We start from the raw sequence: 19,590 nt of genomic DNA, 5'->3' as shown, positions 1-19,590 counted from the left end.
ACGCCCCGTAGAAACTGTCTGCACGGGTTACAAAAGTGCCGACAACATTTATCGGGTCCCTTAGGCCCTCCACAACACTTTTACACTGGTCGGCAAAAATATTCACGAAATTCCCACGGAACTTTTTTCAGCGACATTTGCTCCTGGACTATAAGATATTTTCATATTTTTCGAAATCGCGCAAGTCTACTTTCTTCTAAAGGTTTGGATGTAGTATATGGGACATTTCTAAAAGAAATGGGGGCTAAATCCTCTCATTAAACATAAAAAAGAAGTAAATTTCTTTATATGAAGTCTTGACTTTATTTTACGCATAAATTATACCATCTAAAAAGAAATTCCAAGATATTTCAAAATTCCTCTTGTAGATTTCGATGAAACTCCACTGAGATGAAGGCAAACACCCAAGGTATACGTAGCGTGGAGGATCTCGAGAGAAAATGCGGTTACCGCCTAAAATTCGATTCAGAGTAAAACCCTGTGTGACGTCATTGCCACGTGATATTCATTCTGATCGCCAAAAAATTTATATCATATTGAAGTTCAGTCCATGTGTAATGCATGTGATATAGTAGTTTTGTCATTGACATTAATCCCTTTAAGTATGAGGGTCTCAAAGTTGATAGGTATCGCTAGAAAAAAACTGGGTCGAGCCACCTTAACTGCCAGATAAACATGAAATCAATGCACCCACAAAATGACACTCAAAACTGACTTAAACTGCCAAACCGCTAGAGTATTAAAATGAGCCTTCCATATACACAGTGCTCTCAATAAGTACTGACAACTTTGTTTTACTTTGCTCAGAGAAATCAGCTACTTTTTCCACAAAATTGAAGTGGGTGACTCTCTTACAATTTTGCTCATCAGGGCCTCTAAGTCTTTAGTTGTCACCTCATTTCCAAATCGTTTTTTTATGCTGCTTATAGCCCCTCCCCCGAGACAATATGTTCCCCTTGTTACACATATAAGATCACCCAAAACTCCTTTTGAATGGGTATTGAATTGTTTATTCAAGGCTTTGCAAGACAGCAAGACTGTTATCTTTTCTGCAAGCCCGAGATTTTCTTAGCCTTGAAAAAGAAATTTAGACTCTGAGAAGATCTTCCAGAAAAATTTGAGATGACCAGACCCCTGAAATTTGGCTAAACTTCAGCAAGACAAGACTTTGCCTTTTGCGCAGGACCATTCACCATCCCTTTTTGAGCTTGTATAAGTTAGGGATTAAAACTAGGGGTGAATATTGGGGTTATTTTGCCTATTGCGATAGTATTGTGATGGTCGAATTGCTATTGCAATACTAAATAGCGATAGTAGTGACACTATTGCGATATTATTGTGATTGTATTGTAATTAGCGACTTTATAGCATTGTAATCATTTCTTTTTCCTAGAGGGGGGTGGAGTTAATATTCAAACCAACATTTTGAACGCGGATAAGGCCCTGGAGACAAGCGAAGTCCGTGAAGTTTGCTTTTATGGCTTGTTATACAGTACAGATTCTGAAACAAGGAACAGAATGACGAGAAACGACGGCAGAGAAAAAGAAAGACATTTTTCAATCAAGGAAAAAGTACTACAGGACCCCATTTGAAAAACTATCGTAACTATCGATAGTTAATGTAACTATCACGATTGTTATCGATAGTTGAATTTGCGATTGATGCATCGCTATCGGAGCACTCTCAATCGCCATGCATTCATAGTTTGATGTTTCGTTACACCCCTAATTAAAACCAGCATTTCTTTAAGTAAATCTGTAGCAGCGACACTCACATGGTAAAATATCTTTGTATCGGTTTTTAATTCGATTGTAGTCCAGTTCTCCTTGGTGAGTGGTGTATTCTGGATCTCTCTTTAACTTGGAAGACATATCCTTTAATTGCTAGAAACAAAAATAAAAACAAACAAGTCATTTCACAGTATTGTGCATGTAAATACTACCTTAAGATGGAGCGTGATTCCATAACTAGGGGATTAAGGGAGCAGGGATAGCGCAGTGGTGAGCTAAGCGCTTGCCTCCCACCAATGTGGCCCAGGTTCGATTCCCAGACCCGGCGTCATAAAATTATGTAGGTTGAGTTTTTCATACATTGTTGATTCTTGTCCTTGCTCGGAGGGTTTTTCTCCAGGTTATCTGGTTTTCCTCCCTCCACAAAACCCAACACTGCTAAATTCCAACTCCACTGAGAACCATGCATGGACAAAAGGGTGACTCTGTGGAAGTGTCACTGCAAATTCCCAATTATTTTTTTTTATTTTACTTTATTTTATTAACTCTATGTACATAGTAAATTTCAACACTGGTAAGCAAAATCACAAGGAAGACTTAGTGTTATCTCTGCTTCTACAGGTACATTTAACATTTGTTTTCTGGCTATTTGCATTGTATGTCCACCATTTTAAAAAGTCATGACAGGAAATTGTGAAATCTGATTGGTTGAATAGAGGTTAATTATTAACAATAGATCATTGCTCATGCAATCTAGGTCTCACTTTATGACGCCGGACAAATGCAGGGAGAGAGGGAGGGAGGGTTTGTGATTTGCAATCAATAAATAGATTTCTAGCCTTAACATGCATGCCTCTCACTTATTCTGGGTGAATATATAAGCTTGTTGTAGGTTGATGATTTTGAATTTTGACTGTGTCATAAGTTGATGACTATCAGTTTAGTTTTACGAAGTACAAAGGTTCACACACTAGGGGGTTGCAGCGGAATAATACATAAAACCTGATTGGTTCAATAAGTTGACATATATTTGCAGCTTCAGGTTTGTGAAGTACGATAGTAAGCACACTAGGGGGTCGCTGCAGAATTATTTCTAAAACTTGATTGGTTAAATAACTTGACAATACACAGTTTCAGTTTTTGGAGTACGAGAGTATGAACACTAGGTGGTGGCTGCCAAATTACCATAAAATCCCGATTATAAGCCCTGGGCTTATACAACTTCATAAGGGCTTTTGTGTGGGCTTATTAAAGGAGAGAAAAAAAAAACTTTTCGAGACGAGCCACTGGAGTGTTGATTGAAATAAGTTTTTAGGCTAAAAATGCATAAAAAAGCAACATTTAGCCCTGTTTAGTACTGTCATCCAGCAGAGAGGAGCTTATATCCGGGGGGGGGGGGACTTATAATCAGATGTTTTTTTTTTTCAGGTGGATGGGGCTATAACTGGGGAGGGGGGGGGGGTGCTTATAACCGGAATTTTATGGTATTTGTAAAACCTGATTGGTTGAAGAAGTTTCAGTTTATGGAGAGTATGCATGCTAGGGAATGCATGCTACAGAATCGCTGGTGAATTTCTTTGTCAAATATTAAACAGGAAATCACTAGCTACAGGTAGCTACGCTGTAGGCTCAAACATAGACAAAATACATTCCATACCATAAAACATATTTCTATTTAGGCTATTGTAGCCATATTTTACTTAGTGTTTTGCCTGTTTTTATAACAACAAAAAGTCCATCTTTTAGAAATTTAATTTTCAATTAATATTAAATTTATTTATGATCAATTAAGACATGGCTTACTGATCTACTCGTCAACATACTTCCTGTGACATTTAAGTATAGGTTAAACATGTCAACTACAAAAGTCAATTCACTGCAATTGACTAAGATGCAAAGCAGATAATGCAGCGATATGATGATCACATACAGTCAACCGAAATTAACCTTCGCTTATGATTAATAATCGATTTAACTTGCACATTTATCACGCGGAAAATAACATTGTTATGACCTTACATTTCGGTTTCATATCAACGTCTCAGCACCAAACCTTTGCGTGCATTTCTGCGATGCTAGTCAATATGAAATGCGTTTTAAGTCCGTAAATGTTAATAAACGTATGGATGGATAACTTCTAGCAATAAAATACCTGAAATTCTTTGGCAAAGCCATTTTCTCGGCGAGCGTTGTTTGAAGGGTGCAAACTTTCAGCGTGACGGAGAAAAGCTTGAAGACCCTCGGGAATCTTTGGAGAAGACATGGTTATATCATATCACGAACACGGCTGTTCAATATCTGGCATCTTTTGTTATCTAGCTGACGAGAAATCGTGTGCTAGAGACATTTGCAAGTTGTTCCAGTGAACGAACAAAAACAACAGCGTTCCAACACAGCCGGTCGGTTCTGCCTCCTTCGTGCAAGAGCGCCTGCGTTGTTACCCAGAATTCGATCGCTCAACCGGAAGTCGTATTACCGAAAACAAGGCCACAACTTCCTGATCACAGAGGGGAACCAACTGTCGATCTGTCTTACAAAAACGCATACAAATTTCTTTACTAGGAAAGTAAAATGATATAAAAGGCCACCTAGTGCAGAGTGTTTATCTTTAATGCGGGAAATGAAGACAAAACACGATTGATCTCGTTCCACGTCGCTGTGGGAGATCTGGGTACGAGATAAACTCTTTCTCGTCCCCAGCCCTTTTCGCTTTTCATAGCCGGCGGGACCTTGGCAAAGGGCTTTTGGGACGAGAATGCGTCCTATTGTATCTTCTAGATCTTCCACATCAATCTATTTTAGGGGAGGGAAGGGGTTGCATGGCAAAGCCGCTCGGGGAAAATTAAAGTTTTTTTTTGTTTAAAATTCTAGTCCATTTTCCAGAAGAGTGTATCGGCTACCCACTTTTGTTATGACACGTGACATGACGAGGTGCTCAAATACAGGAACAGAAAATGTAGATTACTGAATTGATTTAACATCTAATCTTCGATAAAAACAAAACAAAAAAGGTAGTAAACTGCCGGGAAAAAAATTAAAACGCAGTTCCTGACTTGGTCTAAGAATTTACTTCGAAAAAAAACGTAAAAGCGTGACAATCCCACAAATGGTCGCCTAATTTTCCGTTAATAGGCTAGGATGTGTGGCAGTAATCCCCAATAAGAATAAGATTCCAACAAGTTCATTCTAACTTTTTTATTTACAATTGTAAAAAGGAAATTACATGAATAACTTGCCGCGGACTCAGGCCGAACGACGACTACAAATTTTAACAAGGCTAGAAAACCTCACAAGAGAACGAGAAATAAGAGAGCAATGTCTGCAAAACCTACAACTTCTTCCGCGCAGAATAAAAAACCGCATCTGACTTGCTTAATCCACTTTAGGCAGATGCTCGTTTACATTAAATCAGTCTTGTCTGCAAAATCTAAAACTTCTTCCCTTAGACACAAAACCGCGGGAAAGTTCTGATGGCATCTCGTTCCCATAGCAACACGAGCTATAGCTGCTTGGCTCAACTAAGTATCTGTGATCACGTAACACACAATCGATGAAGTCTTCGTTGGTAAAAAGGTCCGGGTTACCATGGAAATGCTCTGATTGGAGCGCTGACGGTTCCCACAACGGCTGACGTCCGGTTCGTGGCACAAAGGACGGCGTAAGCGGCGGATCCATCTCTTCACCGTCTTCTAGAATCCCAAAGATGTCTGGCAGATCTTTTGCGACGGAATAGGAAAACGGGAACTCATCTGTGATGCATCTGGATTCTACAGCAGGGAGTTGGTGAAAATCCGGTTCAACTCGATTTACTGGAAACGGCGTGTGGTGCGCATGGTATGTTGGGACTGCTGTCTGTTGGACGAAGCGATTGAGTTCGGGCTCCTGCTGCGGGAACCTGTGCACTGGATCAGGAAATGGCGGGTACATCTGTTGGTATGGCAACGGTCCGGTTTCTGTGGCAACGGGACGCCTGGGCACAGGTTGAGGTTGTTGTGACGGCGTGATGCGAATCTGCGATGCTGACGCGAACGGAACTTGTAGCTGCGCAGGAAACTGTGGATAGCGCCCGAAAGTGACAGTGTTGTCTAAGGACTGCTTACATGAAGTTTGAATCAAAGACATTCCTGGGAGGACAGGGCGGGTTCCCGATGGACCAACGGCGCCTTTTTTCTGCTCTTTCCTCCACTTTCTGCGACGATTAATGAACCAGGTCTATAAAGACATAAAAACTAATGATTAGACATTGCCGCGCTAAAGGCGTGCCTCCTAGGCCTTACTTTGGGTACCAGTTATAACATACTACGATTATAAAAAAAAACTTTGGGGACGGGTACATTTTATAAAGCAAGACAAGCGCCACGTGGCAAATTTTGGCATATTCGCTCAGACCATACTGACAAATTAAAAATGGGCTGTTTTCGTCTGCGGATCAAAACATCTGCCCCCCCAATGTTTTTTACGAATGCTGAATACATAAGTAGCTTGTCTTGCACTAGTCCAGTCCCTGAACTCTTTTTCGCGCACCTGGGTTCAACCCCTTAAACAAATTGTAAGGCATAATATAAAAACAAGCAGAAATCTGTCGATTAAAGCTTGTTTGCCCCTTCAGACATTGTTTAGAAACTACGTAATTAGAATAATACAGGAAAAAAACATTGCGGCTAGCGTGAATAATGCCTATTTTTAAACACTTAAAAACCTTACAACGGAGCAACGAATAAAAAAGAATCGTATTATTATATTCTTAATCACATGTAAAAAGCAGTTGAAAGCAATGATTTCTCTTCTAGAAAATATATCAGAAAAACTCTAGACAGTTGAATACGGCAGCGTTGTTCTTCAATATTTTGGAGTCTGGGAACTAACGAGGTCACGAAATCAAAGGCGCTGAATCGGCAAGTTGAAGAAGTGAAAATAGTTTGAGTAAGCGAACAAAACATTCGGGAACATAATGTGTTTTATCATCTTAAAAGCTGTTGTTAAAACTTTTAAATAATATGTTTTCGGGCGTTCTTGACCACGAATGCGTACAAATAATAATCGCTTTTTTTTTTGCTCAAGGTTTTCAGTCAATTGTTTCCGGTCAGTTTCACAACTGAGCCTTGTCAGTGTTAGTGTAATACGCTTTTATAGACTTCTCTTGGTTTAACGTACGTTTTCATTGATAGTTTCTAGCGAGTATTTTGACTTTGATCACTGGATTGTTTTAGTAATTGGCATCCAACATAATCAGAATGGGCATAAACAATGCTTTAATATAAAAAATATCTTACCAGACACGTTCGATTTTCCTAATACCTGTAGCTCTCATTCGATTCCGGCCTAACCCTCAGTAGCTCTCGGTGCTCCTAGAATTTCTTTATTTTGTTTTAATCTTTTTCGTTTTTCTTTAAGTTTAACCTACTACAAGTAGATAATGTCTAGAGAAGCAAAAATTCACAGACATACCTGTACTTTAGTGACACCAATATCAAGTTTGGCAGCCAGTGCGACTTTTTCTTTGCGAGTTGGATATTTATTGCTTCGGAACTTAGCTTCAAGCTCTGCCTTCTGTTTGGCAGTGAAGATTGTCTTGGAAGACATGATCACGGAATCAAAGTCGATTCTGTCTGGAAGGAGATCTAAATGAAAAGAAAAGATAACGTTAGTAATAGCGCTGATCATTGAGTGAGATAAAAAAAAAAAGCTTTTTATACACTCTGACTGCGCGCGAAATTGATAACGGCAAAGTATACAAACAACTTAACAAAGAGAAACTTTAAGTTAAACCACTAGTAAATTACTTTTACAGTTTAGTTCTGTCTAAAAGCACAACAGAAAACATCTCAAGTATTAATTGTCTAATTGACTATATCCTTTCCTTAATGAAAAATTTCTCCACAAAGCTTTAGTTTATTTTTCGCCGACGAATCACAACAATTTCCATAGAACATAAAGTTTTAGAGATTCATGTCACACTGTAGATCAGTTTACTTAAGTATTTATATAAAAACGATTATAAATTGAAAACAAAATCTCTTAGGGTGTCAGGTGAAAATGGCAACTTAACTTTAGCGAATTTGATGACGGAATATTATAAAAACTTTTCCCCACCCCCTTCAATCACCCCCCTAAAAGTTATGATCTAGATTTCTTCACATACCAGTGATGCGTGATCGCACAGACGGGTCAGTTTCCCCGAAGTCCAAACTCCGACGGCATTTTCTCGTCTTCCAAATCGGCGCTCGGGGAAGGTCGGTTTCCATTCCGAAGGAATCAAAGTCCAAACAACGTTTCACCGAGTCCATTGAAAGAGACTCCTTGGCAAGAGTTCCGGAACGAGCAAACATGATTGAAGACTTTTTCGTGGAATGACGCAAAAAACGGTAGTTTTTTCAAACTGATGAAAACCATTTAGTGACTCAATTTATATCTCTTGCTGGATGTATAGTGTTTAAAACTCTATTGTTAACAAATTGAAAAGGACTTGAAAAGAGGGCAATGTGTTTGTTTACATCTTAATAAGCGTCGCTACAAATAGATCGATCTCACCTTTTGAGTGGCTAAAAAGAACTTTGAATAGAACAATAGATTATCGCACCCTTCCACTTAGCTCACCGAAACATTTTTGTCACATTTTCTGTAAATTAAGAAAAGTATCGACGCAGTGGCAAGTAATTAACTCATAAAACCTTCATATGTTGACTTGCTCAATTGTCAAGTCCTGCGCGTGCTAAAGGTTTAGGCATGAAACTGGAACAATAGGTTATCTCACTCACCCGTCATCGAATCAGGCTTTTGTCGTAAAAAATCTTTGATAAATCGACTGATGTAAATTAAACATATTTATCGGATTGTTGTTCGCGCGCATCAAAAGTTTTCACTAATTTTTCAAATCAGCTCTTTTATAGACTTTCGCAGCCCTGCCGTTTCGACGCAATATCTCGCGCATCTCACTCTGCGCTGCATGCCGTCCAGTTCTCGCACGGTTCTTTTACTGTGTTCAGCGATCAAAGAAAAAAAAACTTGTAAATTTTGGCTTGCTTAACTCTCAAGTTTTTGCAGGTATTGAAGTTTTAGGCATGAAACAGCCTGAACAATGGGTTATCTCACCCTTCCCTCATCAAATCGGGCTTTTGCTGGTCGAGAGAGAAAGAGAAAAAAAATGATGAATTGACTGATGTAAATTAAACTCACTTTGACCTGACAATTGCAAAATACCGCGATCTGTTGAGTTCCACGCGTCAAAAGTTTTCACTAATTCCCCAAATCAGCTTTTGAAATAGACTGTGGCAGCCTAACTCTCTATTTTTCAACGCAAAATCTCGCGCCTCCCGTTTTGTGCTGTTGTCCACTTGTCGCACGATTCTTTTATTGTGTTCAACGCCTGAAGAAAAGAAAACTTGCATATTTTGACTTGCTGAATAGTCAAGTTTTGCGCGTGCTCAAGTTTTTAGGTTTGAAAAGAACAATAGACTTACTCCCAACCCCCTCATCGAAGCATCAAAGCTTTTCGATTATTCCCCAAATCAGCTCTTGAAATAGACCGTGGGTCGCAACCTCTCTATTTTTCAACGCAAACTCTTGCGCTTCCCGTTTTGCGCTGGCTTTCTCGGACGATTCTTCTATTGCGTTCAGGGAACGAAAAAAAATCCTGCATATTATGACCGGCTCATACTATAGTCTTGAGCTTCAAAAGAACAAAAGGCTGTCTCAATCAGTCCTTCATCGACGCAGACTTTTGTTGTGAGAAAAAACTTCATGAAATAACTGATGTAAATTTAAGTTACTTTGAAATGCCAAAATACAGAACTGCTGGGTTTCGCGCACCAAAAATTCTCTCCAATTCTCAAAATTGGCTATTCAAATAGACTGTCGCAGCCTCATCCTTATTTCATTGCAAAATTTCGCGCCTCCCGTTTCGAGCAGGCGTTCTCGAACGATTCTTTTACCGCGTTCAGCGATCGAAGAAACAAAAAAACTTGCATATTTTAAGCTGCTAAATTGTCAAGTTACGGCGCATGCTAAAGTTTTAGGCTTAAAAAGAACAATAGGTTTTATCACACACACCGTCAACGAATCTGGCTTTGTTGTGAGGCAAAAAAAAAAAAAGACTAATTGAGTGACTTGCCAATTGCAAAATACGGAACTGTTGAGTTCAACTAATTCACCACATTAGTTCTTGAAATAGACCGTGGCAGCCTCTTTATTTTTCAACGCAAAATCTTGTGCCTTCCGTTTTGCACTGTTGTTCAGTGTCTGCGCTATTCTAATACTGTGTTCAGCGATCGATGAAAACAAATCTTGCATAGTGTTGACTTGCTAAAATGTCAAGTTTTGGCGCATTCGGCTAAAGTTTTATTAGTCTTTAAAAGAACAATAGGTTTTCTCACGCATCCCCTCATTGCATCAGGCTTTTGTTGTGAGAAAAAAACTTGATTAATTTATTGATGCAAAAGAATTTCACTTTGACTTGCCAAAATAGGGAGCAGCTGAGTTTGGGGCTTCAAACGTTTTCACTCATTCTAAAAATCAGCTCTTTAACTAGACTTTTCGCAGCCTCTCTATTTTTTTAACGCAAAATCTGGATGAGGTAATCTATTGTTCTTTTCAAGCCTAAATACTTTATTCTTCAATTGTGTTCAGCGATCGAAGAAAATACATCTTCCATATTTTGACTTGCTGAATTGTCAAGTTTCCCGCGTGCTAAAGTATTTAGGCTTGAAAAGAACAATAGATTACCTCACCCACCCCCTTATCGAATCAGGGCTTTGTTGTGAGGAAAAAAATGATGAATTGACTGATGTAAATTAAACTCCCTTTGACTTGCCAATTGCAAAATACGGAACTGTTGAGTTTCACGCATCAAAAGTTTTCTCCACATCATCAGTTCTTGAAATAGACCGTGACAGGCTTTTTAACGCAAAATTTGCGCACTCCCGTTTTGCGCTGTTGTCTAGTTTTGCACGATTCTTTTACTTCGTTCAGCATCCGAAGAAAAAAATATCTTGCATATCTTGAGTTGCTGAATTGTCAAGTTTCGCGCGTGCTTAAGTCTTTGGTTTGAAAAGAACAAAAGGTTGTCTCACCCACCCCCTCATCCAAACAGGCTTTTGTTGTGAAAAGATTAATCAATGAGTGATGAAAATTAAACTTACTTTGACTTGCCAAAAAAGGGACTCTTGAGTTTTGGGCATCAAAAATTTTCATTTATTCGCCAAATCAGCTCTCAAAACTCTACGTTTGTTGTGAGAAAAAAAAAGAGATTAATTTCAGACTGATGTAGATTGGACTTGCTGTTACTCTCTTAAAATGTCGGAGCTGTTAGATTGTGTGTCCCATCGTGCATATCAATTTGTGCATAATTCTCATTTAATGTAATGTATATGAAATGATTCATATATGAACTGCGGATGTATATGAACGTGATAAATGATCGCCGCAGTGAATTTCCAATTTAAGCAATTGGATAAAGAAGCCAATTGCTTAAATTGGAAATAGTTTTATAGTTTAAAATATTAACTTCTACCAAAATATTAACTTCTACCAATTTTAATATCAAATTCAAATGAAATAGCCTAATTAATTGTAAATATTTTTAACTTTTAATACTTTTAATTTACACGACCCCACAAGCTGTCAGCTTTTATCTAAATCGTGTTTTTAAATAAAGGCAACTTACTTACTTAAATTTACTGCGACGATCATTTATCACTTTCATATACAGCCGCAGTTCATATATGAGTCATTTCAAATACATTACATCATTTCACTCCTCTCGCGGGAAACTATGAGCTCACAATTGACCTCGCTCCCAATGTACATGTGTGGCTTCAATAGCTCAGTTGGTAGAGCATCGCACCGGTATCGCGGAGGTCACGGGTTCGAATCCCGTTGAAGCCCTGAATTTTTTTTCAGGCTTCTTTATTCCAATTGCTTAAATTGGAAATTCACTGCGACGATCATTTAGACTTTCAATTCTCATTTAGCTCTTGTTTTCGTATTGCTTGATTCCTTGTTTAACAGTTTTTGCTGTATTTTGTTTTTGTGTTGTGTTCTCTCGATTAAAACAAAAAATCTTGTCTTTCTGAATAGTCAAGCTTTGTGCTTTCTAAAGTTTTAGGCTTACTTTGGAACTGTTGAGTTTCGCGCTTCAAAGGTTTTCTCTTGCTCCCCAAATCAGCCCTTGAAATAGACTGTCGCACCCTCTCTATTTTTCAAAGCAAAACCTTGCGCATCCCGTTTCTATGCTGTTGTCCAGTTTTTGCACGAACATCGTGTTCAGCGATCGAAGAACAAAATTTCAACCACCCCCTTACCGAATCAGGCTTTGTTGTGGGGGAAAAAATTGTGTAAATTAAACTTCCTTTGACTTGCGTAAGTAAGGAACTGTTGGTTGTTTTGCATTTTAAATCTCTTTCATTCCAAAAATCAGCTCTTGAAATAGACTGTGGCAGCCTCTTTATTTTCAATGCAAAATCTCGCGCCTCCCGTTTTGCGCTGTTGATCAGTTTCCGCGCGATTCTTTTACTCTGTGTTCAGCGATCGCTGAACATTTTGTTTTGTTGAATAGATCGGTCTATGGGTTATGCTAAAAAAATTAGACGGCTCCCTCTCGGTTTATAGCGGCTTTTGATACTTGCCTCGGGGATGTGTTCTTTCTTAGACGGCAAGCTTGAGCCGTTTCTTTCGGCTAATATGTGACGAGGGGCGGAAAGGAAAAAGTCGATAAAAACTAAGGGCGAGCCGTCTAATTGTTTTAGCATAACCCAATGACTTATCTATTAAACACAGAATATCGATATAATTGATTTTTTGACGGTTTTGATTGACAAACAAAGCGAAAAACCGAGTTTGTTGCTTTGTGCATTTAATGCCTTAGGTAAACAAAGATAAACTAAAATCTTTAAAAGAGAGCAAAAATAAAACAATAGTGCATTATCCTTAATTGCTGAGTTCAGAGCAACGAATTGTGTTCGAAAAAAGTTTATTTGCACTAAATCAGTTCTGCCTGTAAAACTCAAAACTTCTTTCTTTCGGCATAAAACCACAGGAAAGTTCTTTTAGCGGTGGACGATCGTTTTCCAGATTTCCAAAGATGTAAGGTAACTCTTTCGCGAACGAATAAACAAATGGGAATTCTTTCGTTACACGTTTAAAATCTTTAGCAGCGTCTTCTTGGGCTTTTGAGTCAGCATGGCTCACGGAAGGCGAATGGCGAGCAGGGACTGCAGGGTTCTGGAAATGGAGTTTGTTGTCTGGCTTCTGTTGTGGGAGTTCCTGTACCGGACTAGGTGACGGCTGATAAACATGTTGGTACGGCAGCGGTCCAAGGAAATACAGTGGACGGGACACTGGAGGAGGCGAGTGGTGCACAGTGTGTGAAGGGGCTGCTGCTGTCTGCAGGACATGGTCTTTGGTCTCCAGCTGCAGTGGCAGTCTATGCAATTGATCAGGTAATGGCGGATAAAGCTTTTGGTGCAGCAATGATCCAATTTCTGTGACAAACAGCGGACGGAGAACAGGGAGAGGCTGTTGTGGATCCAGTTGTTTCTCGAGGCTAGCAAGATGGGACTGTATGAATGTCTGATGTGACGCTGGGGTAAACGGAAACGTGGCCAGTAACGGGGCTGAAATCAATGGCTGCGATGGCTCTTGTAACTGCGCAGGTAACTGTGGGAAGCAATCTGAGCCGCACCGCTTACATGAAGTATGAATTGAAGACACTCCTGGAGAGGACTGGGAGGAGTCCCGAAGGACGAACAGCGCCTTTTTTCTGCTCTTTCCTCCACTTCTGGCGACGATTATTGAACCAGGTCTATGAGTAAGAAGAAAGAAGGACGTGAGACATAAATTATAGAAATAAAGTAGATTTGTAGTAGCAAAGAGCATGAAAAAGCTACCTATTTTTCCTACAGAAATTAGTGAAAACAGCAGAAAACCGAGGCTCGATTACCATGGGAAATGGGCCCGCGTTCAGGAGTAACGAATGGCCGGGTCGACCCGCAGCGGAATTCGAGCCGGCAAAAAACCGCGGTCAATTTCGAGAAATTGAATGACTGTTGCTTTGAACTGATCTCTTCTTCCGGTAACTTCTTATTCTTGAAAGTTATTTAATGTACGTCTGCGTTTCTCTTTAGATTATTGCCAGTGCCCAGGTTTCATTGGACGAAAGTTAACTGGCATCTAGCGAAGTTGCCTAAAAGAGGGGGGAGGTACAGAATAGGGAGGAGGGAGAAATGGCCAAAAAAACTAGGGAGGAGGGAGAAATTTTGCAAAAAAATAGGGAGGAGGGAGAAATTTTGGCTAAAAATATAGGGAGGAGAGAGAAATTGGCACAACAAAGTAGGGAAGAGAGAGAAATTGGCACAAAAAAGTAGGGAGGAGGGAGAAATTGGCGCAAAAAAGGAAAGAGGAGGGAGATTTTCTCCCCTGTCCCTCCCCCCTCCTAAAATAAACTATCCCCTACTCATAAGAATGTCTTATTTTTAAGCCGAGGCTGGCGTTTCAAAAACAAATCATTCTTTTTCTCATAATTTGAGCCAAAATTTTACTTCGAAAGATTTCTTTAGATGTTTGGCCTTTACCATGTACAACCAAAGAGAATGTAATATAGCGTGATAAAAATTCATGTTGTGGCTATGATGAATGTGCATTCAAGCACTTTGGGCTCAGCTAAACTACTGTATTTGAACCCTTTTTTTATAAAAAAAAATACATGTTGTCAGTTTAATTTGCAAGAAAGAAGTAGTAAAGTACTGTGTAAAGACACCTTTAGAGCTTCAGATGGTGTAAAAAAAAAATAAAATAAAAATTCTTCTAGCTTTTCCCCGCTTGCTCCGTTTTTTTTTATTATTACGCTGGTTAAAAAAGGGTTAACCTAGAGAAATTCAAAGTACCCATACCTGTACTTTATTTATGTTTATGCCAAGTTGTGCAGCAAGTGTTGCTTCTTCCTTGCGAGTTAGGAACTTCTTTTTGCGGAACATAGCTTCAAGAGTTGCCTTCTGATCAGCGTCGTAGATTGTCCTTTTCTCCTTGTGCGACGTCTTGGTCACTGAATCAACGTCAATTGGGTTGGGAAGGAGATCTGCACGGATAGAAGAAAAATGATACATTAGTCAGAGCGCTTAAATTTTAGAACGGTTTTTAGTTGCGCGACGAAAGTAATTCGCGTTCGCATTGGTTTCGCAATACTACGCTTAGTCACTGGTTTATAAACTCGCGAACTTTCTTATTCCATCAGAAGTAAAACTAAAACCAATCGTGAATCGCTCGCAGGCGGTTTTTCTGCGCTTTTGAGAGGAATTGAAAATTCCTCTCAAAATTGCGATTCGGTCCAGTTGAAGTTAGCAAAAAAAAATCGAAAAGACTGCGCGTGTATAGTAGAACTTTAGAGTGAGCGCGAGAGACGGATGTATCGGAGAGTTAATATTATTTCAAAAGCTAAACAAATAAGAAACCTACCATATGCTATAATTAAATTCTCTTATTTAGTACTAGCAAATTGTCAAATAACTTCCTTGCGGATGAAACTACCTTATTATAGGAAATTAACGATACATGTTATTAACGCGAATTTCAAAAATTCGCGTTAATTTTATGTATGTTAACTTTTTTACTATAAGCATTTGACCAGAACTTTTCCTAAATTCGCGTTAATTTTATTACGCGTACATTTTGTTCGCGTTGTTAAAACGCCTCGTTATACTGATTCCTATAATAAGGTAAACGGAACGCTCTGCGATCGATAGAAAGATCGGCAGAGATCATTAAAAGCGCATCAACTTCAAAGTTTTAGTTCATGCAACAGTAAATTTTGTTAGAAAGACAAGAAATTTAGAAACAAAATCAAATAAAGACTGCATAAAAAGAATGACAAGAAAGTTAGAAATTTCCATCGTAGTAAAAGAAACCTGAAAACCGGCCTGTCAATGTCGAAGCTTTGTTTAATTTCAGGCGTCTCTTTAATTTCGAGTGAATCCTTTAAGATTGCATACGAAAACGGCAACTGATTTTCATTACGATATCAAGCCAAGACTAAAATATTGATCCCATGTTCCCGGATTTACTATAAGAAAACGCTCACTTACCAGGGCAATGTAATGGCGCAAACGGGTCGTGTTCCCCGAAGTCCAAGCGACAGCTCTTCGCCGTCTTCCAAGTCGGCGGTCGGAGAAGTTCGGTTTCCACTCCAGGGGAATCGAAGTCCACCTTAGATTTAACAGAGACCATAGCAAGAGATTCCTTGACAAGAGTTCCGGAACGAGTAGACATGATTAGACAGATTTCTCGAGGACTGACGCGAACAGTAGCTTTTTCAAACTAATGAAAACCATTTTGTAATGCAATTTATATCTCTTGCTGGACGCGTGGTGTTTAAAACTCTATTGTTAACAAATTGAAAAGGATTTGAAAAGAGGGAACGCGTTTGTTTACATCTTAATTAGCGTCGCTACAAATAGATTTATCTCACCTTAATTTGTTAATCACCTTATAAATAATCACCTTGTAAGCGGCGAAAAGGTGACTTGTAAAGAACAATAGATTATCTCACCCGTCCACTTAGCTCGCCAAAACAATTTTTTTCTCACATCTTTAGTAAATTAAGATAAGTATCGCTTACTGTGAAAATTAATTGTCAAGTTTTGCAGAAAGAAACCTTCTTATTTTTTCTCACTAAATTGTCAATTTTCGCGTATACGATCGTTTTAGACTTGAAAATAACCTAAGGTTATCTGACCCACCCCTTCATCGATCGACTCAGGCTTTGTTGCGTGACTGAAAAAATTAAACTAACTTTGACTTGCCAAAACACTGAACTGTCGAGTTTTACGATCAAAAGTTTTCTCTAATTCGCAAAATCAGCTTTTTGAAATAGACCGTCGCAGGCTCTCTATTTTTCAACGCAGAATCTTGAGCCTCCCGTTTTGCTGTGTTGTCCTGATTGTCGCACGATTCTTTTACTGTGCTCAGCGATAGAAGAAAAAAAAAATACACTGGCGTATTTTGACTTTTTAAATTGCAATTATCGAGTTTTTGTGCATGCTAAAGTTTTTGGTTCGAAAAGAACAATAGATTATCTCACCCACCCCTTCATTGATTCTGGCTTTTTCTGTGAGAAAAAATAATAATTGACTGATGTAAATTAACATTACTTTGACTTGCCAAAAAAGGAACTGTTGCCTCACCAGTTTTCACTAATCCCCAAAATCAGCCCTTAAAATAGACCGACGCAGCCTCTGTATTTTTCAACGCAAAATCTTCCGCCCCCCATTTTACGGTCGCTAGATTCTTTTACTGTGTTCAGCGATCGAAGAAAAAAACTTATTTTGAAAAAAAAAAAAACATATTTTGGCTTGCTGAATTTTCAAGATTCGCACATGAAAGGAACAATAGGTTGCCTCACCACACACTCGTTGAACTAGGCCTCAGTTGTGAAAAAAGGTTAAATGACTGACGTGAATTTAACTTTCTTTGACTTACTTAAATACGGAACTGTTGACTTTCGCGCGCGCATCGATCAAAAGTTTTCACTAATTCCCCAAATCAGCTCTTAAAAATAGACTGCCAAAGTCTTTCTTCTCATCGCAAAATTTCGCATCTCCCGTTTAATTTTGCGCTGGTGTGCAGTTCTACCGCAATTCTTTTCGTTTCGTGCGTTTACGATCGCCGACGACAAAAAAGCGGTCGATGAACGGTCTACCACGTGCTTACGTAAAATCGAGAAAACAGTAAGTTTTGAATCATTTCATATAAATTACATCATTTCACTCCTCTCACGGGAAAATATGAACTCACAATTGACCTCGCTCCCAATGTGTGGCTTCAATAGCTTAGTTGGTAGAGTATCGCACCGGTATCGCGGAGGTCACGGGTTCGAATCCCGTTGAAGCCCTGAATTTTTTTCAGGCTTCTTTATTCCAATTGCTTAAATTGGAAATTCACTGCGATGATCATTTATCACTTTCATATACATCCGCAGTTCATATATGGATCATTTCATATACATTACATCAGTAAGTTTTGTCTTAAAAATTTAGGGTATTCTTATTTTATAAAATCGTCTTTCTGCCTGAAATACTTTCATATTTGTTTGGCGCCGAATTGCCGAAAATGATCTCGTGACAATTACACAATTCGCTTTTGACTTCTTTCCCGTCACAAACCCAAATATAATCTTCCGCTTCTCCTCTCAGAAGAAAAATCTGAAATGACATGTTGCTAGAAAATTTCAATTTCTAAGTGATGGATCACAATCTTTTTGAGGGGGGACGGGGGTGTTGGGCATTTTTTCGGAGCGATAATTTTTCATCTTCAAGTTGTGTAAGCTTTTTCTTTTTGGCTTTATTCTATATATTTGTTTTTGAGAGTCTCGCTTTGCACGAATTGATTTCTCTGATTTTTGGTATGTATGATTTCTTTTTTGGTAATTTGCCCACCACTCCCTCTCCCGCACCCCAGAAAAAAATTTTCACTTTCCAAAGCAAACAGTATAAAATAAACTTGACCGCAAAAGTTCACTCCATACAAGGAATACCTTCTGTGCATTTAATTCAACTGACGTTGGTGTGGTGAGTAAAACTTGCTTACAAGTATTGCATGCCATTTATAATGTTTACCAGTTTAACTAAATAGCGCAATCTCAGGCTGTAGCAAAAAGATATATACACAATACTAGCTGTTGAAAGTTACAAGTGAAATGTGTACGTAGATTAAAAAAAGCCGTGGTAATAGCTTACTCATATATGGGATCCGGTGAATGGTCACTCACTCGAGCTTTAAAACCAAACCGGGTCACCATGCATTAAACATTTTTCAATCTCTCGGTCACTATGTCAAAGCTAAAGAATATCTCGAGAAAACTCTTGTGATCGCATTGGTGATTAGCGACAGAGCAGGAGAAGCAGCAAATATCAGAAACCTAGGAAAATCAATGTGTTTCAATCTGTAGGTGAATATGTCAAAGCTAAAGAATATCTCGAGAAAATATTTCTGATCGCATTGGAGATTCGTGACAGAGCATGAAAAGCAACACATTACGGAAACTTAGGAAAAATAATTTTTCAATCTCTCGCTGATTATGTCAAAGCTAAAGAATTTCTCAAGGAAACACTTATAATCACATTGGAGATTCGCGACAGAGCAGGAGAGGCAGCAAATTACGGAAACCTAGGAAAATTATTGTGTTTCAATCTCTCGGTGACTATGTCAAAGCTAAAGAATATCTCAAGAAAACACTTGTCATTACATTGGAGATTCGTGACAGAGCAGGAGAAGCAACACATTACGGAAACCTAGGAAATTTAATGTTTCAATCTCTCTGTGACAAAGTCAGGGCCAACGAATATATCTCGAGAAAGTACTTGCGATCACCAAATTTCCAGTCTTTTTGGTAGCCTGCAGTTCTCATAGGCGCGCCAGTTTTCGGCATTAGCTCGCGATCGATTAGATTCGCTGCAATTTTGGATTAAGAAATTAAGTAGGCGGGGAGAGGGTTTTGAAGCGAAATTTGCTCGCACCCTGAAATACGCCAGTATTGCAGACTACCCTTTTTTGGAAAATGAAATGTTACTAGAAAATTTTATTTTCTAAGTGATAGACCATTATAATTTTGAGGGAGGGAAGGGAGGGGGAATAGAAGTTGGGCTTGTTTTCTAAACAATAATTTGTTTCTCTTAAAGTAGTGCAAGAATTTAATTTTGTTTTTTAGCTTTGTCCTACAATTTTTTTTAGTGTCTCACTTTGCACGAACTTTTTTCTCTGTTTTTTTTCTTTCTTTCTTTATTGTCGTTGTTTTTGTTGCTGTTCAGACCTTTTTTTGTAATTTCCCTCACACCCTCCCCTGCCTACCAAAAATACATATATTTTTTTACTTTC

The 19,590-nt window shown here is 38.8% G+C and overlaps 3 protein-coding genes across 4 annotated transcripts in view; 1 reads left to right on the top strand and 2 right to left on the bottom strand.

Moving 5' to 3' along the window:
* LOC144628989 (uncharacterized) overlaps positions 1–4,316 on the bottom strand; it is a 29,138-nt gene extending 24,822 nt beyond the window's left edge. Inside the window, exons 1-2 of one of the 2 annotated variants that reach the window (XM_078487128.1) lie at positions 3,884–4,316; positions 1,776–1,884 (exon numbers count right to left, since the gene is read on the bottom strand). In XM_078487128.1, the coding sequence (XP_078343254.1) occupies positions 1,776–1,884; positions 3,884–3,994 (220 nt within the window). In that variant the 5' untranslated portion in view covers positions 3,995–4,316. The remainder of the gene's footprint in view (positions 1–1,775; positions 1,885–3,883) is intronic. The other variant, XM_078487127.1, reaches the window with a different exon arrangement.
* Positions 1–19,590, top strand: part of LOC144628955 (uncharacterized) — a 272,516-nt gene that overhangs the window by 150,786 nt on the left and 102,140 nt on the right. The window lies entirely within an intron of this gene.
* On the bottom strand, positions 12,594–15,987 carry LOC144628743 (homeobox protein notochord-like). Its single transcript, XM_078486866.1, has 3 exons — positions 15,804–15,987; positions 14,616–14,800; positions 12,594–13,528 (listed from the first exon to the last, which is right to left on the bottom strand). Exons 1-3 carry the CDS (start codon positions 15,985–15,987, stop codon positions 13,412–13,414), a joined length of 486 nt encoding a protein of 161 aa, XP_078342992.1. The 3' UTR covers positions 12,594–13,411.

Source organism: Oculina patagonica, chromosome 10 (assembly GCF_052425735.1).
Source record: "Oculina patagonica isolate OP01 chromosome 10, crgOcupat, whole genome shotgun sequence".
Taxonomy (NCBI): Eukaryota; Metazoa; Cnidaria; class Anthozoa; order Scleractinia; family Oculinidae; genus Oculina; species Oculina patagonica.
This window is presented reverse-complemented; position numbering and strand designations above follow the sequence as displayed.